This window comes from Phaethon aethereus (assembly GCF_964289735.1).
Source record: "Phaethon aethereus genome assembly, chromosome: 8".
NCBI classification, from domain to species: domain Eukaryota; kingdom Metazoa; phylum Chordata; class Aves; order Phaethontiformes; family Phaethontidae; genus Phaethon; species Phaethon aethereus.
Genome location: NC_138584.1, coordinates 7,023,517 through 7,049,941, shown reverse-complemented (window position 1 = coordinate 7,049,941; position 26,425 = coordinate 7,023,517). Strand labels below are relative to the sequence as shown.

Genomic DNA, 26,425 nt, shown 5'->3' with positions numbered 1-26,425 from the left:
TGGCAGTCATAATGTCTTCTCCTTTTACATAACAAGGCAGGGGGGAATAAAAAGCATTCATCATTTGAAGCATGACTTGTGCTATTTCTAGTAGAAATTGAGGGGCTGCTTCTGTGTGGTCCTGCAGTACTTAAGAGACACTGGGCTGGTTCCTGGAGTCTGTCACAGACTGATTTGGGTACAGGGGCTCGAGCCTCTCCACACCCCAAAACCCATGGTGGTCCCCTAAATTAATTGCCCAACACTTCCTTTGCCTGAGGAAAAGGCCTGGAGGGGTTTCCTCAGAGTTGCTCAGTGTGTGCATGTCATCTGCAGCACTAAGCACTCACTAACCCAGATCTGCTAAAAATCAATAAAGTAATCCACTTACTGCTTGGGACTGCCAACCTTTTTAAGGAGCTCAGAGCTGTTTTGTTGTCTTTCCTCTTCCCTTCCTTCTGAGCTGGAAGAAAGAAAAGAGGGATGAGGAAGGGAGTGTTGGGAGACCTGGACTAAAATCAGGCTCTTTGCTCTGGGCAGATCAATAAAAATAATTCCCCACTAAAACTTCATTAGCATGGAATTAAAGCTGCTGAGATCCTGTGTGGTTGGTAAGAATTAATACTACTACTAAACCTTGGCACGGCTGGTGCTTAAAATGCAAAGCTGCTTTGTTGCTCACACGTCCCTGTCCCAACACTGCTGGGGCTGAACTGGCCATGCAGATGACTGTGCTCCTGCTCTGCCCCATGGCTGCTCAGTGAGGGCACAGCCGTCTTGTCCAGCCTGAGGTCAAAGGACAAACCAGGCTGGGATGGTGGCGAGGTGCAACTCAAGCAGGTAGAAGCAAAACCGTTGTGCAAGGGTGGATTTGTCTCTCAAAACAGTAGCTCAGTTCTGAATGCTGGTGTGGACTGGGGGTAGATGGCCCCAGTGTGTCTCTGTGGGGTGATGGACAGATGATGGGAAAGGTCTCTGGGTGGGTGCTGGACAGGCAGGCTTCCCATCATGCCAGAGCTTTCCCTGACCCTGGTTCGGAGAAACATCCCTCTGGCAGGCTGCGAGTGGGACTGCACAAAATACTTCTCTTCTGTGGAAGCCTTGGATCTTACGGAGGGGGTGTGTGTGAAAATTGCTTCTTTTGAAAGCAGATTGTTTGTTGGGGTTCTTGATTGAAAAATGTTTCTTTCAGTCTTGTCAAGGAGCGAAAAAACTTGCCCTGCTGAGAAATCCAATTTTCTATCCAAAGATTGAAACAAGGCACCTTGCAGCCAGCTCCTCTGCAGCGCTCTGGGTCTCTGCCTGCAGGGTCTTGGGGCATCCCTGCCCCATGTCTGGGTCTTGCCTCCTGCCCTTAACAAGAATCCCCACTGTGGCTGTTAAAGGACAGCACCAGAGGCAAAGCCAGCATTATCCTGAATTAGCAAACTTTGCATACAGGTTAGAAATCCCTGTGGTTGCCAGTGACCTGATGTCACTTAGCGCAGGGTGGAGAGGGTTTTGGAGGGACCCATAGGCACATGAGAGAGTGGCCAGGTAGGTGAGTGTGGGGCAGCATCCACAGAAAGAGAAGCTGTGCATACAGCTCCCGAACCTGTAAGCCCTTGGAGGAGGGATGGCCCTTGCTGAGTGTGTTCACTGGGGATGTCCTCGTGTGTTGGGGTGGTGGCAGGGGAGGACACAAGCTGGGCTGAACAGGGAGCGGGACAGGTTGTAGCACCACACAGTTAGATGCTGCTGTGTTATGTGCTGGTTATCAAGCCTTCTGGTCTAGCTTCCCTGGAGCTCATAGCTTGTGGCCTGCGTGCGGGGCATGTAAGCATGCTGCTCGGCTGCCTCTCCTCCTGTGAAACAGTTCTGCAGTGCCACTTATGTTTGTGCAATAAAACAAATGAGATGTGAAAGGTGGCCAGATAGAAAAAACAAGAGCGATCTCTTCTGTTTGTATTCCCCCTGCAAGACTGCAGTTACTTGCTTTTTTTCTCAGTAGAACCTATGCTGAATACTGATTTATTTTTTTTTTAACTGTGAGGAAAAAACAGTGCATATATACATGCGCCGCAGCTAATGGGCTGTGCAGAATACTGATACTATTACCTGCAAACCTCTCTGCTCCTCACACCAATCTGGTTATCCATTCATTCTTCTACGTGGAGATGCCCTGCCAAGTGTTAGGCTCCCATGACCAGATGAACTCTAAATCTTGGAGCTGCTCTGGTGTACTTGCTGCTGTACTTACAGGCATAAAGAGCTGTATGTCTGTGTCATGGTATCCTGATATTGCACGTTACCAGGTGTGCACACACAGATGCAGAGCGGAAGTGGGAGGAAGCCAAATCACCTTTTAAAAATAATTTAAAAATTATTAATATGAAGGAGGAGGGGAGAAAACAAACACCCTTCCCTTACGCTTTCTGGCTTGAGAGAAGTGGGTACAGCAATGTCGGAAAGTGAAGGAAGAAACAGAGCTAACAAGAGTAACCTTTCCTTCTCCTGCACACACAATACCCCAGGGCTGACAGCACCTCAGTCAGCATCTACCTGGGCTGCAGCTGGATGCCGTGAACAGCATGCCTTGCTCTTGTACCGTGCTTGGTGCCAAAGGGCAGCATGGGCCCTCAGGTGACCTGGAGGGGGCCAAGAGCCAGTAGGTCCTTGAAGGATGCCAGGCATCCTAATATGCTGTTCTTCCCTCTTTGTCTCACTGCTTGCATGACATGTTCCTCATCCTGTATGTAGGAGTGGTTCGTGGTTTCCCTGGGGAAGGCAGAGCCCCCTCGCTAGCCCCGTGCCCCCTTTCTCTGCCATGCGGCTGGTGCCAACAGCAGGGCTGCAGCCCTCCTCCTCCAGCACGCATGTAAGGCAGTGCAGACCTTGGTCTCTGCTTGCTTTACAACCTTGGGCAAAATTCCTCCCTCCTCCATTCCTTCGAGGTGACTTCATCTGAGGTCACCCAGATCAGAAACCAGAAACACTGGGCTGTGCTATTCCCTGCCTCTCCCCAAAACTGCAGCAGTTGGGTAGGGGGGCTTGCTGGGCAGGGAACCGGGACTGCTCCCCCTCCAGCGTACCAGCCACTGGAGGAGGCCGTGCTGGAGCCTGCATGCAGCTTTGCCCTGATCTGGCAACTGGCTGTTTGTTTTTGCTTATTTCTACCTATTTCCTGCAGTACTTCACTGCTAGGGTGGGTCGGCATTAAATTGAAGTTGTGGATGTACATATGGGACTGTCTGTGAAGCCTACTGCATTCTGCTGCCATGTCTGTGAGCGTTTTACTGACTATGTGGCACGGGTCCCACATCCTCACCCCTTCTCACCCTATACAGCTTTAGCAAGTAGCTAATGATGCTTTTTTGGGGGTGGTTCCAGTGTTTTTTGGACCCCTTTGGATGGGGTTGGGGAGGGGAGTTGAGCTTCCAGCTCCACCAGCACCAGGCAGGTCCCGGTCTTCCTCAGCTCTGGCTGCGTTTCCTAGGGCTGATGGCAATCCATCACTGCAGGGGCCACAACTTGATGCCGGGAGCACAAGTGCTTGATGTGGCTTGGTGTGGGATGGGAGCGTGGAGCTCTCTGCCCTGTGCAGCCCTAACCCAAAAGCGCTGCGATGGTTGTTGCACATGTGCTTCAGCCTGGTTTGTCAGCCAGCCCATCCTCAGGGCACCAGCCCCTCCAGGCGAGGGTTGGCCCTTCATGTGTCTGGAAAACACCTCCACATGGTTGGGGCTAGTATAACTAATAAACTGCATCAAGTCTTCACTGGTGGAAAAGCAAAGCATCCCCCTCCTTCCCCACGATGCTCCTCCCCTAAACAACTTAACCTCCCCCCCTCCTCCCAATTTCTGATCTATACCGGAGCCGTCATGCATTGATCGGTGTCTTATCCGGGCGATTATGCTACCAGGACAGTCTGCCGTGAATTTGCAGGGAGCAGAGACAGCTGAGCGCGGGAGCCAGCCCTGAGCAGCGGAGAACAAGAGCATGTCTCATCCCAGCGAGCAGCTGCTGCCGGCGTGAAGCGAGGATGAGGCCACGGGAGGAGGCAGCTGCCCCGGCACCCTCCGAGAGCCCCTGCTCCTGCAGAGCTATGTCCCGACCCCAGTGGGCTGCGCCACACTCTGGGCAGCTTTGAAGTTAGAGGCGGCAGTTGTGCTTAAAAAGGCAAGAGATGAACTGAAGATTAAACATGTATGGGAATTATCCTCACTTCATTAAGTTTCCTGCGGGCTTTGGCAGTAAGTATTTCACTTGCGTTTGCAATCTGTGCCTTCTGGGCTAGGTGGAGGAACTGATCCCACAGGAGGAGTATGGGGGGTGTAAAGGAAATTTAAAAACATGTTTAACCTAGCTCATATGTGGCTGTAACCTGTGGTGCCTTGCACTTATGATTGAAGCTGTCCTGTGTTTACATGTGCTGTGAACTTCAGCACAGCCAAACTAAGCTGCCTGAAGCTATGCAGGCTTGAGTCAAACCATGGCTCTTTGCTCTGAAGTTTAGTACATGGCATTTGAGATGCATGTATATGTTTGTGTGCGATGGACTGAATCTATGCATTGAAAGAATAGGATCAAACCAAATAAGTTTTTTCCAATTGCATTTTTATTAAGTTGTTGGAGGAAAAAAATACTTTTAAAACATAAAACAGACCTCAAGGGAATCTAAAGAGGGCTCTTTCTTTGCCCAGTGGCTGTCTCCTGCCCTTCTGACACAGATACCACCATAATCATGTGAAGCTGTGTCAGATTAGCCAAATGAGGCTGCACAGTGAGACCGTGGTCTGTGAAGAGCTGCGTCTGCGTGGCTGCGAGCTGCAATGTCCCTGTGCACGCCAGCCGTGAGCGAGCCCCAGTTGCAGAAACCAGAACTGCTCTTGGGAAATGGGCTTTGCAATTGCTGGGGCTCACTCATTATTTTTATCTGAAGTTATTCCTCTTGCCCTAACATGGGGGATGATGTGTGAGGGGAATGAGTAGAGGAGCTGTAGGGTGCTCCCCAGCCTCAGCAGGGAGCGGACAGGTTGGAGTCCTGGGCTGCAAGGAGCTGGGAGCACCCATATGTTGGCTGCTGGCAAAGTACTGATGCTGCTCCAGGGAAGCTAAAGTGCATTGTTGCTTGTGGATGTGCAAAGGCTTAATATCTCTGGAAAACTCCTCAAGTTGTTCCAGGCCTTTCAGGGTGGGTAAATGGTTCCAAGACTTGCTCTGGAGGCCCCCAGGCTGTATACATCAATCTGTCATTTCTCTGCTAAAGAAGAGGTTTGTGCAGACATTGGATTGTACATGGAATGTTCCTGCTATGTGTATATTTTTTTTTCCTCCCTCTTGTACCAGATGCTCACCTCTGGTAATTCTCCAGCTCCAGAAAATCATTGGTATTGCATCAAGTAATTGCCAAGTTTCACAAGCGCTTGACTCCAAAATACCTTTTTTAGGCAGTTTCTGCAGAAAAGAGACGACTTGTTGGAAGAATCTATTGCTCACTGGTGTTTTTAAGGAACAAGCAAAGACAAGCCAAACTCTCTCCTATTGCTGCAATAGGAATGAAACAATGGAAGTGTTATTTGTGTTTAATTTGAGTATTACAAATTTACAAGGAAGCGAAAGAAAAGTGACATTCAAACTGATCTTCATAGGAACCAGGCACAGATCCCTGTAGAGACAGGGGTCACAGCTCTCCGCAGAGCCTTTGGGAGATTTCTAGGAGAGGAAATTAGTAGTAGGAGCAGAGGTATTTCTGTTCCACCAATGAAGGCAAAGGCACTATTCTTCAGCCCACTGACAGTTCAATACATTGGGACTTTAACTTCCATTTAAAAGGATATTTACCTGGTGTTTTTTAACCTGCTTCTCACTTGGTTTAGAAAAACAGAGGAGTTTTCTGTAGGTGAACCTCTGACAGAGATGCAAAAGCATTGGCCAAGTTTTGTTTTGGCTGATTTAAAACAGTCACTCTGGCCTGTCCTGTGCTCCCTGAACGCTATAGAACTACAGGTCACTGCTCGCATCTACACTCCCCTCAAAGCTGGAGGGCTTCCATGCTCCTCAGGCAGCTTGAGGTGTCTGGGGGACTGCCTCTCCCTGCGTTGTTGGGTCTGCAGAGAGGGATTTGTGCCTGTTTGAGAAGGCAATTGCTGCTCTGGCCAGACAACTTTAGGGCCCATGGGCTGTGTGAGAGGATACTTGGGCTTTGAGAGGGATGAAGCAGGATGGATCATGGTGACCATTGGTGGGGATGTGTGTGGCAGCTTCCCACTGCCCTGGGATTCTCACCACAAAGCCTGTACAGGCAACCTGCATCTCTGGCAGGCCTGCAGTATGTTCATTGTCTCTGCTGTTCCCCCTTCCTTTAAAAATAGCTATGAAACCATTCCTTGTCCTGCCTGTGCTGTCACCATGAAGTGGGACATCAGGATGGTGGAAAAGGGCAGTGTCCACACTAGACTGTCAGCTTGTTGCATTCATTGTTCTTGCACTGTGTTGCTGGAGGGAAGAGTTAAGGTGATGTGGCTACTCCTGTTTGGTAATTGTATTCAGATTTCCTTTAGCTCTGAAACTGGGCTTCATTTTGAGCATAACAGCAAAAAAAGCGCATGTATTTGCTTTCTTTTTTGCATTCAAGTAACTGTTACTTGGGCTTTAACTTAATTTTATCTGCATTCAGGTTGGAAGTAAGGTGCATGTTTTTGATGGTGCATATAACTGTCACTTTGATCTTAAATGTCTGAATAACACCATCGAATTTGTCTGAGAATGTACATACACAAATTGGTAATAAACATATCATTTGCAATGAGAAAAGGACAGACTCTGAAGTGTTACAGATGAGCTTGTAGAGTAGCAGGGAAAGTGTTTGGGTGAGTCACCCTTATGCATCTAAAGCAGGAGACCTGCACTAAGGCAGATGGATTTGCCTTCACAGCCTGGGCTGTAGAAGCAAGAAAAGGGCTTCAGAATGTGTTTTTATTCTTCATAAGGATGCATTTCATCTGGAGCCCAGCTCCCAGGGCAAGGAAAGATGCTGTGCTGGCTGTCCTCTCTGAGCACTCTCTGGCACAGTTGGTTGGGGACAAGAACTAACTTGGCTCCTCCACAAAGTCTCTTTTATTAGTACTCATGTAACTTGGCCTGTGGCCACACCACCTCCGGCTGCAATCCTGTCAGCTCTCCCAGGCAAAGCAGGGTTAGGCCAGGTCGTTTGGGGGATAGGCAGAGTTGCAGAGGAAAAGCCAGGCTGTGCCTGGAGTGGGTTTGCTGCCCAGCTGTTTGATACCTTCTTGCTGGTGATGCTCCCAGGTTTGTGACCTGTAGGATGTTTTTTCCCTGGGTGTCACATCTTGCCATGTCCATACCTGTAACTGCATATATGAAGATGGAAGAGGGCTCTTTGACCCAGTAAAGGTGTGAGAAAATTCAGTGACTGAACAACTCCTGCAGCTAGGGAAATGCAGACTATTTTAAATTTTTTTGTTTTGTTTTGCTTTTTTAAAACAGGAGACACTAGCCTTCAATTGCCTAGGGCAGCCACAGACCCTGCAGCTGGTGGGATCCTTTCTGATGGGGACCTGTAGCCTCTCCAGGAGTTTAAAGACCACTGTGGGAAATTGTGCATGTGTTTTCCTGGTGGATGCTGTGCTGGAGATCCCACTGGCCAGGTGGGAAATCTGATCACACAATCCTGATAAATCCTTCAGGCCTCAAATTCAACAACTTTTATTTCTTTGGGGATGAGAAACTTTATCCAACTCTTAGGTATTACTGTGGTCACCAGAGGTGTGTGATACCTTGTTAGGGTAAATTTGGCTTGCAGTCCTAATTTGAATTAACTGACAAGCAGTTGTTAAAGGCATCTTTGGTTGGCAAGATCACCGTAGCCGTAGAGTTACCCTGTAATGCATGGTTCCTGTCAAAGTAATGGTAAAGCCTGTGTAGCTTCTGTGGATTTTGCTCCTTCCTTCCTTCTTAGCTTGGCTTCCTGGAGAGGAGAATATGTGGTTACACTGCAGGTGTGTCTTGTCCAATGTCCTTGGACGTATTAAGCTATTGACCCACTGTCGAATTTCAGTCAAGTCAGACCAAGACTTCAAAATAGCATCTGATGCTGAACCTGCACCAGGGCAGGTGAAAGTTTCGTGTGCTTCCAGCCCGCTGCTTCCTGTGGGCCATGTTTTGGGTGGCCCGTGTTTGCAAGGGCAACACAGGAGCATTACCTGAGAGAAGAGGGAGCAGCTCTTCCTACCATCCAGAGAGCTGAGGGAAACTTTCTCCTGCTTGTTTGTCTCCTGCCCTGTGCAGATCCCTGTTGCAAAAGCCCCTGCTCGAATACGTGCCAGCACATCTCCAAATTTTTTTGCTCCTCTGTAATGTTAGCTGTCAGGGGAAGGCTGCATTATTTATTGACTCAGTGTTGAGCGGAAAGATGGAAGCACAAAGGTTAGTGGACCTTAAAGGTTATTGGTTTTGCCTTGCTTTTCTGTAGGATATTAGCATGGCAATCTGTATGGCCTGTGGAAATCTGCTTGGACCATTAAAAATATCACCGGAAAGGGAATAGTTTTTCAGTTTAGCTTCAATGTATTAAATAAACTACTTCTGCAGTCATAGCAGCAAAACTTTGTTTGATTCCAGTTAACATGGGTTCCCTGCTACATGACTGCATCCAATTTCAGGAGTGTTTCTCACAGGTATTTCCCCTTGAAGGTCGTCCCCAAGGACGAGCTGCCTGCCAAGCTGTACCTCCCACGCACGCCTGTGCTCCTCTGCTTATATCAGACCTTCTCTGCATGTCTCTTCCCACTTCTCGGTGCTCTCTGATCTGCGGAGGATGGAGTATCTGCAAAGTTTTGCTAGTCATGTGTCAGGCAGGGCAACTTGCACCTTCAATTGTTCACGCGAATGAAATGAACCCTTCCCATGCATATGTGAGGCCGCAGAAGCACAAGCATGTTTTCCATTATTTGATGAGTTTGATTCTCTCTGACATTAAAAAAGAGCACTGTGAAGGTTGAAAGTATCATCATCTCTAGGTCTCCCAGGGATCTGCACGTTTCACGAGGTAGGATTGCTTTGGGTCTTAGTTGAAGAAAGACCCCAGTGTTTAACACTAATACCTTTCCTCTCAAGGCTTTGCTAGGTGTTAGAGCTGAAGAGGCATTAAACAGAACAAACTTGCAACCCATGTTGGTTAAATAGACAGTGTATGTAGGGCTTGAATGTTTCTGGTCTCTGCATTCTCAGTCCACTTTCTGCTCAAGTGTAACTGCTGAGACTGGTGTTTCCTGCCGTTATTTGGGTGAAAATCAATACAGCTTTATTGGTTGCAGCCTGGATGCTTCTCTTCCTACTGCCTTTGCCAAGGCTTTCGCAGTCACTTGTGTATTCTTGTGGGTAGTATTTGCTTCCATGCCTGTCCGAGCTTTACCTGTGGAGGGCTCACAGCACAGATGTATCTAAGCTGGTTTTATTGAGCTAGTGTTGGTCCTGGACCAGTTTAGCTGTGTTAGCACAGACCTCGCTGTTTAGTGTTGGTATGATGGACCTGAAGCTTTGTGCTCTGCAGGTGCATCTGTCAGGCACCTGTGTATCTGCTGTGATGTAGACGGTGTTAATCTATCCCTGGTTTTATGAGACTATTCATGCAAGTTTCCCATCCCTGGACTAGGATTTTGCTAAGGTGAAGGTGAAACACAGGTGGAAGTGGAGTATCAAAGCTTTGTGTCCTTGCTCGGCTTCAGTGGCTGGTGGCTGAATGTAATGCTGTTGCTTATGTCCTCAAGGGCACTGTTTTCACAATGCAGAGATCCAAGTGGTTCTTCAGATCTTCCCTCATTATGTTTTCTAATGTCAGCAGAGTTGTCTATGCTGATGTTGGATATGATCCTTATTCTGAATGCTAAGGCAACAGGATGGGTTGGTCCAACCCACAGGCTGTTCCCTGCAGTAAGTGATGTGGTACATTTGCAGAGAGGCAGTCTGAAACAGCAAAGCACCCAGAAGCGAAGTTTCTTCTTTTTAAACCTTGCTTCCTACAAAGAGAAGGCTGGAGCGTGTGCGTTTCTGTGCAAGAGAGCTTGTGAAGGGTTGATTGAAGCACTGGGTTCTCTGGGTGCTGCATGTTTGCAGTGGAGACATCAGAGAATACACATAAGGCAGTTCCCTCCTGTCCTCTCTTCCCCTGCTCCTCCAGGAGAGATATAAATACAATATCAGGCTTCCCTGAACCTCTCTTCAGGAAACTACCTATGCAAGCATTAATGTGGAGGAGGGAGACAGGAGAGAAAGCCATAAAAAGCCCTACTTGTAGATCAGAAATAAGCCGGTCATGAATCTGGAGTTGGTAGTTAAAAGCAGTAGCAAGCCCTGATGCAGGGTCTCAGCCAGTCTTCCCCAGCAGACGCGAGGGACCTGGCCGGTCTGGGAGCTGCATTCGGTGCTCGCGGGCAGCGGCTGTGCCAGCCGCAGAACCCTCGCCTCCCAACGCAGGGCTGCCCTCTGCTCCGTGGGGCCCCACCGCAGCTGGCTGAATCCCCGGCATCGCTTGTCACCTCACATTACCTGACGGACAGATTCCAGGCCCGCTTTGTCCTGTGTAAATGTCACCTGTGTCGAATGCCGCTGGAGAGGCGGAGGCGGCCGGCTGTGGCTGGCACGCAGGACTGAGTTCCATCTCCCCAGTCCCCTCTGCTCTGTCCCAGAGCTGCTTCCCAACCGCAGAGCGGCTCCTTGCTGGTCCTGCTCTGCTGCCATGCTGATGTTTCTGTTCGTCCCCCAAATGATGGGAGAAAATACCTTGAGGAAAGCCATGCCATCCCTGCGAGACCATGGCCTTTCTCTTTGCTTTCTGTTGGGAGGTGCGTGACACTGTTTTCAACCAAAATGAATCGGACTTGCAGTCTCTGCTGTTTCCTCTGTCCAAGCCAGCCTGGCTCCTTTGGACTGAAATGACTCAGCTTTGGGAATAAGTAACCCCAGTGTCAAGGATGCTTTGGCATGGCTTTTCCTGCACACCTTCTGCCAGCTGTGCGAATTATTCCACGCACAAGCTGATAACTGGTAGCATTCACATCTTGTATCCCTCTTGGAGCATTCCAGCCTGAAAATGAGAAGCTGAGAGGAGGTGTGCATTTCCCAGGTGCGGGAGGATGCATTTCTGTTCCCTCAGGGATTGACTTGGCAAACTTATCCCAGGGAAGGACTGGAAGTCAAAGTTAGGACCACCTTGCAGGAGTGCTTTGCTTTTTATTTTTGTTTGTTTGTTTCTGCTTTTCTAAATGGGGTTTGTATTACAGCTTATAATAAGTGGCTAAAATTGTTCATTGGTAAATGGAAAGCTAACACTGGTTTTGACCAACGGGTCTGTCACAGCCTTGGCAGGACAGCGTAGCCCAGGCACTGTGGAAACAAGCTTGTTAACTTTGGATTGTGTTGTCAAGCCCTGGCAGAGCCTGGCCTTACACCTGTGTGCTCACCAGTAGATATTTTCATTTATCCATCCATCTCCACCAGCCAACACACCTTCATGCATTCATGCTTTCTCTTTGGTGTCTCATTGCTGGGGTGAGAGAGGTAGGCACAAGTCCTCCAGGCTTCTTGGCTTCAACCCTTGATACCATCTTGGGGGGCTAGGAGATTCCCCTGGCCATATCCCTTGAACAGTTGCCTGTTGGCATGGACACAAAAACACCATGGGACTTCCCCTGGCAAGCAGTCTCCTTGGGTGAAAGCCTTTCTCTGGGTCCTTATGAAAGTTGGAGCCTTTCTAATGGAGAAACTTAGTGGTGACGGTGTTTCTGTAAGGTCTGCTGTAAATGCAGACAGTAAAATAACTCTCCTGGGAGTCGTCTTATTGGTTTAAATCTTCTGCATGATACTTTCAAAATATGCCCTTTTCTGTGTTAATGGAAAAGGATGAAGAATCATTCTTCTCCTTAGCTGTCCTTAGATGTGATAGATTTCTACCCAGTCTCCCCTTCAGTGGCTTATTTTCCAAGAATCCTCAAAGGCAATGTTGTTTATCTAGTTGTTTAAAGAGGCATAAAACCAATTTCTTTATAAGCCTGTGCTACAGATGCTGGGGAGGGCTGCATGCTATGGTACTAGGCTACTCACAGGTGATGAAAAATGCATTTGCTTTTCTCTGAAGCTGGTAATGGCACAAGTCAGGATGCTTCTCTTAAGTCCCAGGAAACAATTGAGGTTCCTCTGTGAGCTGAGTGTTTAGGTAAGGGGGGGGTCAGGCAAACAGCACATTTTCTGACCCCTGCTAAGGGCTTTCCTGGCAGCTGTCTTTGGGGTGGAAGGCTTTTGTACTTGGAAGCCATTACAAGGTCAGGATTTTGCTGTCTACTAAGAGAAAACAGGCTGCGTGTCTCCACGGTGGTGGCAGGGGGATGTGAGGTGAGTCTCTCCAGCAGCAGGCAGGAGCCCTGGCTCTGCCTTCAGACCGCCTCGCTGCCTCCAAGGCTTCTGCAGTTGTCATTGAGCCGGCTTCCTCTTGCTGCACATCACTTTCCCACTGGGAGAATTGATCCAAAAAGCCAAAGCAAGAATTGACAAAGACCTTTTCTCCCCCTCCTTCTGCAGAATTAAGTCTGAAGTGGGTTGATAACGGCAGATCGAGTCCTCCTTGACTCTGACAAATGTCTTTAATGTTATTCAGCAAGCTGACCTTTTCCCGTCTTTATTGTGCATCTTCCCTTTGAATCAGATTTGATTGTTACTTCAGGTAAAATAACAAACACTGTCACGTAAATAACTTTGCAATAATGTTAAAAGGAGGAAAAAAAACCAACCAAACAAAACACCAAAGTGCTGCCTTACTTGCAAATGCAACAGGAGCAAGCATCCTCTGTGCCAGCAACGGAAAACCAACTGTGTGACCTTCCCAGACATCTTTGCCTTGCTACTCCAGGGAATGGTCTCCTGTGTTGAAAAACCAACAGAGAAACAATGATTCATTGAAATGTTAATGACAGGTAATGCTAACTGGGGTTTCTAAATTCTAGGGGAGGGAGAAAAGGTCATATAAATCCCTAAAATACAGCTAGATACATAGCCCATCAGGACTGGTGGGCATTTGATGCCCAGATACCCTATGAATATTTGAGATTGGTCTTGCAGAAGACAACGTTTAGGCCTTGGGAGAGGTGTTCAGCCTGGGAGATTGCCCTGAAGTGGCAATGATCAAGGTTATATTGCTTTTCTATGCCACCTCTTCCCCAGCAGGGTTCAGGCGTAGATTGATCTCATGGGGCTACTGCGTGTCTCAGTTTGGCAATGTGCACTGGAGCTCTTTTCCTTGTGGCTGTGAGACTGTCGGTCCAGGCACGTCTGTGTGGTCACAGTCTCTGCTCCATCTTGTACTAAGTAAGGAAAAGTAATGGACAAAATATTTTGTGGGTGCCTTGTCGTGTCATCTGTGTTGCTAGCATGTCATGGGCAGTCTGTGTCCCATGTTCCTCTAGCTACTCCTGAAGATGCTGGCATCGACTTTCAAGAGCTGGAGGAGTGTGTGAAATAGCACAGTGGAGAGGTAAGTGGGTGGGAAGGGGAAGAGCTGAGCCATGTGAAGAGGGGGAGAGGAAGAGGAACCTGCTGAACGTGATGCCTGGACCATTGCAAGGAGCAAGGGTGCTTCGTAAGGCATGGAGACCGTTTGGGGCTCCCAGCCTGGCTGGTGGGCTTTTCATGGTTTTCGATGTGTGCTGTCTCTAGAGTGAGCTTGGACAACAGAAATGGGACCTCAAGGAACAGTTCAGAGAAAACTAGCCTGAGGCAGGCAGGCACTGGTGCCTTCTTCCAAGTCAGCTGAGGGACCAAAGCAGCAAAGGAAGATTTGATTATTAAGTATTACCTTCATAATATGTTTTGTTGGTGTAGCAACTCTATTTCCTGTACCATAACCAATGTTTTGCTCTTTCCCTTTATAGAATAAGGCACGTTTGGTGGCTGGCATTGAGCCTTGGCCAGTATCTAAGTTGACCAAGGCTGGGCAGCTGATCACTGTACAGCCAGGCTTGCTTGTAGTGTAATCTTTCTGTGTCTCCCTGTAGATTCCCCTGTTCACGCCAGCTCCACATCTGTGAGCCCGTCGTCAAGCCTTTCCACAGGAAATTCAGTGGACGGGCACCACAACTACCTCGAGGCCCCTGCAAACGCCTCCCGGGCACTGCCGTCCCCCATGAACATGATCGGATCTCCGGTGAATGCACTGGGCTCTCCATACAGGGTCATCGCGTCCTCCATCAGCTCACACCCTGTCACTTTGTCCTCAGCCCCAGGCATGAATTTTGTGACACATGCCAGTCCACAGGTAGGTTAATGTGCATGCTTGCTTTGCTACAATTCGTGGTGTTCAGACTGGGGTACAGCCCAAAAACTTGAGGGAGTGGGTTGGCTGGTAGAATCTGTGTTGCATATAAACTTTGCCTGGAGAAAAACAAAGCTCCCATCGTTAACTGCCTGAGCTCACTCAGATGCTGAGGTTTCCCCTCCAGACAGAGGGGAGACCCAGGGGTTGGGGTCTGTGCCTTCCCAGAGCCATGGATGGGCTGGGAACCTCCCAGGGTAGCTGTTTGGAGCAGGACCTGCTGCCTCAAAAGCCCACCGCTACCTCTGACATGGCTGGAACCAAGGTGGCACAGTGGGATTTTGTTTGTGTGATGAAATGCTCTGGGAGTGCAGATCCAAGTGGAAATTCTGCCTTTTATTAACAAGACTTTGCATTTTATTAGTGGGACCTGAAGGCAGGGAGTACTCGGGAGCCTCATGGCTTCTGCTGAAGCAGCAGTGAGGACATGATTGCTGAGGCCTCTCCGCCCCAGACCCTGCTGCCCAGTCTCCACGGTCTGTCTGAAGCCCTTCCTAGTGCCTGCCACTGAGGCTGGGAGAGGATGGTGTGGGGAGGCCCCTGAGAGAGTGTAAGGGTGATTTGGCTTACCTTTCACCAGCGACCTCAACTCCTGCTTGGGTCTAGGCTGTCTGCAGTGGGTGTGCTGGGCATCTTTCCTCCCCTCGCACCACTTGTCAAGTTGATGGTGAACAGCCATATTTGTACTTGTGGCATCCAGAGCAGGTATTTCGTGGTGATGGAGGTGGTAGCAGCATTTAGCTGCATGGAAACTGTTCCTTTGGGTCTGCGGATGCTCTGGGAAGCGGTTTCCCCAGCCCAGGCACAGCGCCAAGTTCCCAGCTCCAAGGAGTGGGTTTCATGTGTGTTGCCTCTAATGCAAGGAGACAGCTGGGCCTTGGGGATTCGGCAGGGTGGCAGCTAATGGATTTGGGTTCAAGCAGTTGTCCCAGATATCATACATGATTGCACTTAACCTTCAGGAGTCAAGCTCCGAGGACACTGATGGCTAAAACTGCCCTGTTTTTCCCCCAGCTTAGACCCTCTCTCCCTGTTATTGTCTCAAAGCACATCCAGAGAGAAAGAAAAGGTGGTACCTGAGCTCTGAGTAACATTTTAAACCATAAAAAGTTCTTCCTGGCTCAGCATCTTGTCAAGAAGTTGTTTCCAGGGTGAAAAAAGGTGCCTGGATACTTGTGGGGAAGATGGAGTTGATTTCTCCTTTCCTTGGGCCCAGTTCAGATGTTGAAGCATGAAGATTTACCTTTGCCCAGTGCCTGGGCTGTGTCTCTGCTAGGGAGAGCGAACCTCTGGGTAATTTTTTTTCCTCTGCACTTTCATTTTCCAGTGCAGCAAAGCAAGCTGGCTCCTAACGTGGCAATTATTGCTGGATAATTTGTATTTTCAATGTCATCAGACCATTGAAGCTTTGAAATTGAAGGGACAGGGATGAGAGAAGATAAAAACAGGCTTCATCTTTTTTGTTTTTGTAATGACAGCTCCAAAAATTCCAATAGGATGAACGCTTCTTGTTCTTTGCTGAAATTCCCTGTGGAAATTATTATACTTTTTCATGGGAAATGGGCAGTTTCTTGGAGCAAATGGAGAACTTGTAACAGCATGCATGAAATCTAGTGGTTTTAGATATTATGGAGACTGTAAGGAAGGCTGTTGTTGGATTTTCATCCAAAGCCTTGTTTTCTGTCCCTACTTCTTCCCTCTTGCTGGGAAGATGAAATTTAGCTGATAAATTGGGGCAGCTGTTAAAAACAAGCTCAATGATGAAGAAACCATCCCCAGCCCTCAAAGCATGGCAATGGGAAAGATGATTTATGGTCATTTTGGGGAGACGTTGCTCTGCCCAGACAGCTTTTGACAAGACGTGCTCAATGGCCCTTAATCCTCACTGCTTTGCCGGCAACAGCTCGAAAGCAAATAGCAATAAAACGAAGCCCTGGGCAACATCAGGCTTTCGTCTCTAATCGATGTCGGTTTGTAACCTTTAACTTGCAGCAGCCGTGAGCAGCTCCTGGGGATCTCAGCTGGGGGCTCCGGGCTGCTCGCCTGCATCTCACTGCAGCTGATTTTTTTTTCACTTTTTTTTTTTAAATCTGGCAACCCCAAATCTGTTCCCTTCTCCAGCCTGTGATAGTGTTTAGGAACCTGAGCCCCAGGGAATGACCAAGATGGCCATGTTTTAATGCATTTATGCAGATTTGCATATCATGAGGCAGGGAAGCTAACCCACTTAACACTTTTTAAAAAAAAGTCATTACAGCTTCGTCAGCCATGCAGCAGTGCAGGTTTAATTGCAACAAATTGCCTGGCTGCAAAGCTCTTCCTTGCTAAGCTGTTAGTGCTTGAGGCCACAGGCAGCCATTGATCAGCATTCGCTAATGAAGCAGGCAGGATCCCACCAGCCCCACCACTTGGAGGCTGTAACTGAGTAGCTGAGGGTTGCTGCCTGCCCTTTTCCAGCTCTGCTTAGTCCCGGCTTTAGTTACAGCATCAGGGCAAGGTGAGAAGCAATATCTGCTACCAGGCATCTGCTTAAACCCCTCCAGCTGGATTCATGGGAGGATGTCTGTTCTGCCCATGGCAGCCCCATGGAGTTGCTGGGGATAAGCTTGTGGGACGAGCCCAGCAGGGGCAACAGGGGAGGGGTCAGCTCAATTTGGGGGTGGTTTCATTGAGGTATGAGTCTTGACCCTCTAACTTGTCTTGTGGCTTGGGCTTCTGCAGCTCAATGTCCTGAACAATGTCAGCAGCTCGGAGGATGTCAAGCCCTTGCCGGGTCTCCCAGGGATTGGGAACATGAATTATCCATCTACAAGCCCAGGATCCTTAGCCAAACACATCTGTGCCATCTGTGGGGACAGGTCCTCAGGTAGGAGGTTTTCTTTCTCGGGGAAGGCTTTATGTAACGAAAACTCCCCTGATGCTCTGAAGCGTGGCTCCTGGAGGAGTGAACACTGGAGGCTTGCTGGGGCCAGACCGGCATTGCAGGATTTCGTAGCTGGCTCTGGCTTACCCAAGGGCAGGCTGTCTGTTTTGCAGATTAGTTGTGCTGTGCCCAAAAGAGAGCAAACCTATAAGCCACACTCTTCTCTCTTATGTGTATAGTCTCATTTTACATTTTGTCCCTGTTTATCAAAGGTAAATGTATAAAAATCACTGTGTTCTTATTTACCTGTGCTTTGTGTTAGCTGGGCTTTGGCTGTGCCTGGGTTTTCTCTCCTCCACTAGAGACCTGGAATCTGGTCATGTTTTGCAGATCTCCTCCATATCAGTGCACCCCATTTGCTACCTATGCCTTTGCTGCACTTGCAGTGCAGCCAAGGTATGGCTCCACATCCTTCCCCGGGTATGCAGTCCCTCCTTATCACAGGAAAGTGGTGGTCCTATAGTTTGCCTGCTGCTGGTCACTATTCCTGCTAAGAGCCACTAAAGCCAAGGCAGGCCTGCTAAGGTGATACCCTGCAACCAGTTGGTTTTTTTTTTTTTTTTTTTCTTCACCTTTGGGGTTGGTTCAAACTTCTCTGTGCTGGAGGGAAGGGCAGATGCCTGCCTGCTCACTGATGGTCTTCCCTTGCCCCCGCAGGGAAGCACTATGGGGTGTACAGCTGTGAGGGCTGCAAGGGCTTCTTTAAGAGGACGATCCGCAAGGATCTGATCTACACCTGCCGTGACAACAAGGACTGCCTCATAGACAAGCGTCAACGCAACCGCTGCCAGTACTGCCGCTATCAAAAGTGCCTCGCAATGGGGATGAAAAGGGAAGGTATGTGTGGGCTGGTGGAAGGAATGGGCTTGTGGAAATTTTCCTCACATTCGTTAGGGTAAATCTGGCTCTTGGTGGCCCCTATGAGGCTGGATCATTCCAAAAACCCACACTGACAGCTTCAGGGCATTTTTGACCTCGTTTTGTAAAGGAAATGAGGCTGATGGGGAAGCTATTACACTGCATTTTTCTTCCTATCCCACCTAAACACACATATTGGTGACTGTTGAACCTATTAATTGATTTTGGCCCAAGCTTGCCTTTAGTTAGTGGCCCTTAATGGCCTGGACCCCTTGGACCCCTGTAATGCTCTGCTGTGGACAGCACCTGGCAGGGAGGAGTCCTGCAGTCTGCTTGTCTCCTGTGTGAAGGGCAACCTTCTCTTTCATTTTCAGCTTGCTGGCTTCGTTTGTCACCACCTAATTCTTGCACTGGAAGATAAGGGTGAATGATTTATTTCTATCTTTTATTTTATAGTTCTCTGTCATTTCTACTCTTAACCTCACTTTTGGGGATGAGCTCTGGTACAGCTGTGGTGTTTCTGTGCTGCAGGAGAGAGCTGTATGGAAGCAGTTCACACAGCCTCTTCCATACTGCACATGCGCTCATTGCACCCCCCAAAGGGCTGCGTTTCTGGCCCAAACCACGTTAAGGTGTTGATCTGGAGCAAGAATCTGACCTGAGGCAACTGGAATTAGAGGGATTTTGCACTGATTTGGAGGAAGCCTCTGAGAGCTGCTGAGGGTGACACATGTCCCTGGTGGGTCCTGCAGCCCTGCCTTCTCCCGCGCAGCTCTGGAGAGTGCAAAGTTCTTTGTAAAAGCCACCACCGAGTGAGTCTCTGCTGCAGGGAAAAGCAAGCCCAGTGGCGTGGGTGTTTATCTGTCCACCTCTGCCCCCTGCAGCTGGCTGCTTCCTCCTTGGTGGAGCAAGGACCACTGAGCTGGATTGTTTCCCAAATTAAACTGACAGATGCAAGGTCAGGTAGTGACAATTAGCACAGCTTTTAAGCTGCTTTTTTCCAAGATAAAATAATTGTGCTGCCTCCAGGGTTGAATGCAAGCGGGCAGTGTAGCCCTCCCTTTTGGAGGCCACAGTGTCCGCCTGCGGAGCACACAAGCCGCTCCCGTGCTGGGGCTCAGACTGTGCAGGGAAGAGCCTGGGGAAGTAGCTGTAACACTGGGCACAGGCTGAGCCTCGTCTTGTTCTCTGTATAGCATCATCAATGCTGTGCTGCGTCAACCACATAGGGCAGCGCAAGACTGCGAAATGCCAAGCTTGAATCAAAAAAACTAATCCTGGGAACAGCTCTCCCTTCCAGCTGGGTGCAAAGTGGTTCAGAGGACCAGGGTGTCAATGCAACTTCCTTTTGCAGAGCATGAAAATTTGAACCCCAGGATCTTGGTGGATTCTGTGGGGGTTTGGCTGCAATAGTCACAGGAGTTTTCTGGGAGATGCAGAAACTGGGGACAGATTGCAGCTTGAACAAGGACTCCTGAATGAATTTGGGGACTGAGTGATGGGACTAGTATTTCCTTGGCATGCTCTTTCTTCCAGTAAGATTTTGATTACTTTAGAAACACTTCTCTAGCTTCTTCCTGTCCATTACCCTAAAGGGGACAAATGCTTCCCCCAGCTGGCTGGCACATATGTGCGTCCTGTGTTGCCCTCCCTTGCCAGTGCCAGACTGGATGCCCCACTGAGCCATCTCCTTGGGTACTGCCAGTTCCCCAGCAGCTGGGCAGTGCTGGGAAGCACATCCTCCCAGCTGGAAGAAACATAGGGAAGCGCTGAGCATTGCAAAGTGGTCATGAGTCTCAGTGCTGAGGAACCTCCCATGGTTTGGCTCTTCCTGTGAAAGCACCGTAACATAAGCCAGGGTAAGGCAAGGTTGATGCAAGGTCTTATTTCCTGACACCACTGCAAACAGCAGAGCTATAAAGACAAACGGGGAAAAAAATCTGATCCAAGTATCTGACCTAAACGCTTGTCACCTCCTTCTTTCAGCAGCATTTTAGCTAACTGAGAAAATGGAGATCAAATTCTCCTGCAGGCTTGTGAGCTGTGGCCTTGGTGAGCTGGTCCCTTCCTTGGTGTCCCCTGGTGCCTCTGTAGGTCCCCTCTCCTCTTAAAGAACTTATCCCTTGGCCTTGGTGATTTTCCCACTCTCTGGATACTGACTGCCTGGTGCTTAGCTAACAGGTGGGGAAGCCATTAAGATGTTGAACAGCAAAGCACCAATGTCTGCATGGCAAGGGCCAGCTTTGCAGCCCACTTCTCCCTCACTGAACCTTTCATTTCAGGTGTATAAATGCCTACAGCTCAGTACAGGTTGTTCTTTGAGACCAGGCCAGCTGCCTACCTGTCCCTTAGGGGTTACGGGGCACTTTGGGCCCCTGCCCATGCTCCTACAGGGGAGTGATGCCAGCAGGGCTGGTGTCTTGGGGCATTTCTCCTTAGCAATGAGCTAAACTGATGACATCTGCTGGTCACTTGTCTTTTTTTTTTTTTTTTCTTTAGCAGAATTTCCTTATTTTCCTTTGGGATTTCTCAAACAAAACTGTGCACCCAGGACTTCTGTTGAGCACAAGTCTTAGTGTTCCATGTACGCATGTCCTACACTGGCCTGTCTCCCACACACCTAGTGGCCCTGGGAGTTAATAGCTGAGATCTGGAGAGAATTTCAGTGACTCTGTTCCTCCAGCCAGTAGATATTTTGGAAAATGTACCGAGATGGGAGAAGAGACCGAAGGCATTTGGGCATTCAGAGGTGCTGGGAACTGCTTTCTAGCAGGATGGCTTGGGAGGACTGGTGGTGGAGGGAGAGGTGACACCAGGGCTGGGCCAGGCTTGGTAATCTTTTGCTGAGGAATGAGATAGGCAGCATGTGTAGATTCAGCTGGGAGTGAGGGACCATCCAGCCCTGCTGCTGGATGCTCTGGCTGCTGTGGGACTGTTCGAAGCACACGGGAAGTGCAGCAAACCTCAGTGTCTGCGTGCTGCGTCCTTCCTGCCTTCTCCAGCATCTAGTGACAGCTGAGCCCAGGCTGCCACCTGGAGGTATCAACTCCTCTTTCCTCTATTCTGGAGCTTCATACCTTGGAAATCACAACTTTTTGTCAAATTGAGGCCGCTGGTCTACAGCAACCCCAAAGTTATTGGGAGGTGGTGGGGGCAGCTATTTTAATGGATGTACATCTGAAATACCATTTATTTTCTGTTCTCCCCCTCCTGAGGAGATTTCTCATCCCTTCTCCCAGTGGAAATGGGACCTACTGTGAGCAGGTAAGTGTTGCTGTGGGTGTAAAGAGCCGTGTTTCTGTCCCACAGCTGTGCAGGAGGAGAGGCAGAGGAGCAGGGAGCGGAGTGACAATGAAGCTGAGTCCACAAGCAGTGGCAGCGAGGACATGCCTGTGGAGAGGATCCTGGAAGCTGAGCTGGCAGTCGAACCCAAGACAGAGGCATACAGTGACATGAACACAGAGAGCTCAGTAAGGGGCACCAAAATCACTTGCAGCTTGAGATGAGAGCCTTCGAGGTGCCGTTTGAAAAGACAAACCCCACTAGCATTTTGCAAAGGGGTGTTTTTGCTTTGCACTGCCTAAAAATCACCAACAGTTTTTCTTTTGAAGCTATTCTGAATGACAACTAGAAAGCTGCCTATACGTTATTTTCATAGCATTTTTTTCCAATTCCCTTTTGTTTCAATGAATAGATAGGGCAATAGCTGGATGCTGGAGAGTCCGAGTCCTGTGCTGGCTTCCACAGTTGCACAGCCCTGGGCACTGCTTGTCTGCCCCAGTGAGCAAGACTAGAACGGAGCTGGACACAGCAGGTTTACTGCTGTTGTTTTACTGTTCATGCCTGTTCAGAGGCTGCTTGATGGCTTTTAGATGTGCCTTGGGGAGCAGGACTTGCTTTGCAAAGAACAGCAAGCAAACAGAAATGTCTATCAACCAGCTGATTTGGCTGGTTGTAGAGGGGACAGTAGTAATAAATATCCTCTCTTCCCAGCAGTGCACAGCTGAGATTATTGGCAATTTGGTCATTTTACTTGTGGCTCTGATTATCGTTAACTTGATCCAATACTGTGTGCAGTGCAGACAGTGATTATCAAAGATTTTGCATTGACAAATTCTTCTCTTTTCCTCTGCTCTTTTCCTTTCGATGTTGTTCTTAATTAGACAAATGACCCTGTCACCAACATATGCCATGCAGCTGACAAGCAGCTCTTCACACTTGTCGAGTGGGCCAAGCGAATCCCCCACTTCTCTGACCTGACACTGGAGGACCAAGTCATTCTCCTCCGGGCAGGTAATGTCCCCCTCCTGTGGCCTCTGGGGTTATTCCTGGAATGCACATGCCTTCTCTGGGCTGCATGCCATGCCAGCCAGGCTGGATGGTGAATGGGAGATCCTGAGCTGATCCATCCCTGCTGTCACAGGGCGAGCAACCCATCCTGAGCTGTGATGAGCAGTTGGCAGAGGCTGTGGATGGGGCAGTGGAATCTGCTGTCTGTTTCCCTCTTCATGCAGACGTGTAGGAGGGCTGGGGGAGAGTGAATAAATGTGTCTTGTTAATGCAATTCCTATAACTGCAGAACTTACTATGTGTGGGGCACATTAGTGTGTAACGTGCAAAATGATGTAAAGGGGTTGCTGATGCAAGGAATGTGGGTTTTTTCCAGAGGAAAAACCAGCATATTTCCCCCCCTCCTTTGAGTCTTTTTCTGCACCTTCCTTGCTGCTGGTTAGGGTTTGGCACCCCTTGCAGTGTTGGCAAGGGTGCAGTTGGTACCTGGGGTCCCATCTCTCCTGTGAGCTGAGTGTGAAGCCAGCAGGGAGAAACAAGATCTCCTGCTCCAGGTGGGACTGATTTTTTTTTTTTTTTTTTCCGCCCCCCCTGAACTACCTCTTGCACACCTCCTCTTGCAGGCTGGAATGAGCTGCTCATTGCCTCTTTCTCCCATCGCTCTGTGTCGGTGCAAGATGGCATCCTTCTGGCCACAGGCTTGCACGTGCACCGTAGCAGTGCTCACAGTGCTGGTGTGGGCTCCATCTTTGACAGGTATGTGGCCTGTTCCTGTCATCCCTTAGCAGCAGTGGCCAGGCTGGCTCTGTCTTTCCCTTTTGGGAAACACGTCCTTAGTGAAAACTAAAGCAAACACATGGTGATTTGGGGCAGAACTAGCTTAGAATGAGGAGGAGATGCTTGACTGGCTTAAAAACCAAGAATAGGGTGAAAGCATCTTGGAAAGAGATTTGCAGCTGCAGAAGCAGATCTTTGTGTGTGCAGGGGGAGGAATGCTTCTCTGCCTTCTCTCAAGAATACTGTGAATACTCAAGAATGCACCTCGAATACTGGGTTCAGTTTTGGGCCTCTCACTACAAGAAGGATGTTGAGGTGCTGGAGCGTGTCGAAAGAAGGGCAACGAAGCTGGTGAAGAGTCTGGAGAACAAGTCTTACAAGGAGCAGCTGAGGGAACTGGGGTTGTTCAGTCTGGAGAAGAGGAGGCTCAGGGGAGACCTTATCGCTCTCTACAACTACCTGAAAGGGGGTTGTGGTGAGGTGGGTGTTGGTCTCTTCTCCCAAGTAACCAGCGATAGGACAAGAGGAAATGGCCTCAAGTTGCACCAGGGGAGGTTTAGATTGGATATTAGGAAAAACTTCTTCACCGAGAGAGTGGTCAAGCATTGGAACAGGCTGCCCAGGGAGGTGGTGGAGTCACCATCCCTGGAAGTGTTCAAAGTATGTGTAGATGTGGCACTTCAGGATATGGTTTAGTGAGCTTGGTGGTGTTGGGTTGATGGTTGGACTTGATGATCTTAAAGGTCTTTTCCAACCTTAATGATTCTGTGAAGAGTTTGCCATAACTGGATCTAGAGCTAATACTGATCAGCAAGAGCTTTAGCTGGCAAAGTCTTAAATCCCAACTTGCTCATATGACTGCACACATACTGTCTATGCCATGCCTGCAGCCTGCTCTCTGCATGGCAGGACACTGCATTACCACTCTTACACAGCTGGCCTGTGTAATGGCAGTGCCCATGTTTTGCACAGTGAAATGTGGAGGAAAAACCCATGTAGTTTTCCTTAAGTGAGTGCAAATTGTTCTCCGTAGTCCAAACAGAGCACAGAGCGAAGTGAGAATGGGAATGAATTTGTGCATCAGCAACATCCAGGGACCAGAGCATCATGTAGAAGAGCAGTATGTGGCATGGCTGTCCCTCAAACCTGCCTCTTTCTGCAGGGAGGAGTTGGGGGTACCCAGTGCCTGTCCCAGATGCTTTTCAGCCACCAGCCTCGCTGTCTGTACCTATTTCTGATTGTCTGCCCACCCATGTCTCCCACGTGCAGGGTTTTGACAGAGCTGGTGTCCAAAATGAAAGACATGCAGATGGATAAGTCGGAGCTGGGGTGCCTGCGAGCCATTGTCCTGTTTAACCCAGGTAAGTCTGAGGCCCCGGGGCAGTCCCTCTGGGCCACAGCAGGTCACAGGCAGGACGACTGTGGCAGCGAGCAGCAGGACTGCAGACAGATTTGTCCCAGTCCCTGGGTGTATGATTAAAGAGAGCCCAAGTCCTCTCCTGCCCATGCGTGCAGTCACTCTCCTGGTAGCGAAAAGGTCCTCTCTGTAGTGATTTCTTCCCTACCTGTATATTCTCCCTCGTCCAGATGCCAAGGGTTTGTCCAGCCCCTCAGAAGTGGAATTGCTGAGGGAGAAGGTCTATGCCACGCTAGAAGCCTACACGAAGCAGAAGTACCCCGAGCAGCCAGGGCGGTGAGTGTCCCCAAGCAAGGCAGGCACCTGAGGGCAGCACAATTCCCACCCTGGAAAGGGGAGACTGAGGCAGGGGTATCTGTGCTAGCTCTGCCTGAGCCACCCTGGGCTGGAGCCCCTGGAGCAAAGCAAGGGCAGGACACCAGCCAAAACTGCCTGAGCAGCACAGCTGCCGCAGGCTGGCGTGTCCTCTGGGAGCCCTAATCCTGGGCCAGAGCCCTTAGAGTGCTGGTGAGGTGCAGTTTTCTTGCTTTTCAATCCAATCCTACCCTCTACTGGCCAAGATCTCGAAACGCGGGCAGCCAGATCCTCAGCACCGCCAGCCAAGTGATGCGCCCACAGCATCTTCTGCTATTTTTGGCTCTGGATGTGACCGCAGAGCGCTGCAAGTGGGACGTGGGGAGGGGAGGCAGTCTGCCTGCTGCCCCCCCTCGCAGCTGCGCCTCGAAACACGAGGCAGTGCCTGGCAGAGGCACTGCTGAGGGGCTGTGCACCCTCTCTGGGGGCCAGGGATTTTTGAAGGCTGTTTGAAGAATTTAAATGGCACTGTGGAGATGTAAGTCACCAGTCCAAGTCTTGGAGAGAAAAATCTGGATGTATCTTTTTTTCTTTTTAAGTTTTAAAAATGCTGAATTCTGTTTTGAAAAGAGACATATTCCCTCCACACATGTGAAGAGAAATGCTTATTTTGAAAGCACAGAGGAATCTCACTGAGAAAATGCTTCCCCAAGGCATTTTTGGGGAGGATTTGGGCTCTGCTCTCCTGAGCCCCTGGTGCAGGCTTGGAAACACATGGGAGCGGGTGGCCGGTGCCTCCTGCATGCCTCTCACTCTGCTCTCTTCCAGGTTTGCCAAACTCCTCCTGCGCCTGCCAGCGCTGCGGTCCATCGGGCTGAAGTGCCTGGAGCACCTCTTCTTCTTCAAGCTGATTGGGGACACTCCCATCGACACCTTCCTTATGGAGATGCTGGAGACACCTCTGCAGGGCACTTGAGGGTCTGGCTCCACTCTGGCCACACCCTGGCCCCCCGTGCTCCTGCACAGCTTCCCACCCCTCTGCTCTGGGCCTACAGGAGCTCAAGAGATGACCTCCACCCTCCGCTCCTCCTCGGTGGGATCCTTGTGTTTTTGTACAGCTTGTAAATCACCCCCTCTAACCCTCCCTGGCCTGGCCATGGTGGGTCACAGATCCTCTGACCAGCTAACCCCCTGTACAGATAATTGCTTTAAATTATTTTTTCACTCTCAATAAAAGCCAACAAAACAAATAAAATAATGAGGCAGGCACTGATTTCAGCTGGCAGAGCAGTGTTGTCTTTTGCTGCGGTCACAGTTCTGGCTTGTTGTGGGGCTGAGGGACCTTCCCAAGACTCTTGGGCAGCCCAAATCAGAGCAGGAATATAACTCTGGGGATAGTTGTGTGTTCTGATGGGCACAGTCAGAGGACTGTGAGAAGAGGCCAAGTGAGAACAGGTTACTGTTGCCCCTTGCTCCTGCTAAGGAAAGACCTGGAGAAACTTGCTGCTTTGAACCAGAACATTTC

General features: G+C 49.5%; 1 protein-coding gene across 2 annotated transcripts in view; it reads left to right on the top strand.

Annotated features, from left to right (window-relative positions):
* RXRG (retinoid X receptor gamma) overlaps window positions 1-25,960 on the top strand; it is a gene marked incomplete at its 5' end in the record, with an annotated part of 40,577 nt that extends 14,617 nt beyond the window's left edge. The window contains 10 exons of one of the 2 annotated variants that reach the window (XM_082002612.1): window positions 4,163-4,211; window positions 14,025-14,284; window positions 17,063-17,207; window positions 17,922-18,101; window positions 21,432-21,592; window positions 22,286-22,415; window positions 23,036-23,168; window positions 24,459-24,550; window positions 24,777-24,882; window positions 25,729-25,960. In XM_082002612.1, the coding sequence (XP_081858738.1) occupies window positions 4,163-4,211; window positions 14,025-14,284; window positions 17,063-17,207; window positions 17,922-18,101; window positions 21,432-21,592; window positions 22,286-22,415; window positions 23,036-23,168; window positions 24,459-24,550; window positions 24,777-24,882; window positions 25,729-25,876 (1,404 nt within the window). In that variant the 3' untranslated portion in view covers window positions 25,877-25,960. Of the gene's footprint in view, window positions 1-4,162; window positions 4,212-14,024; window positions 14,285-17,062; window positions 17,208-17,921; window positions 18,102-21,431; window positions 21,593-22,285; window positions 22,416-23,035; window positions 23,169-24,458; window positions 24,551-24,776; window positions 24,883-25,728 lie in introns of those variants that run through there. The other variant, XM_082002611.1, reaches the window with a different exon arrangement.
* Window positions 25,961-26,425: the final 465 nt, after the last annotated feature.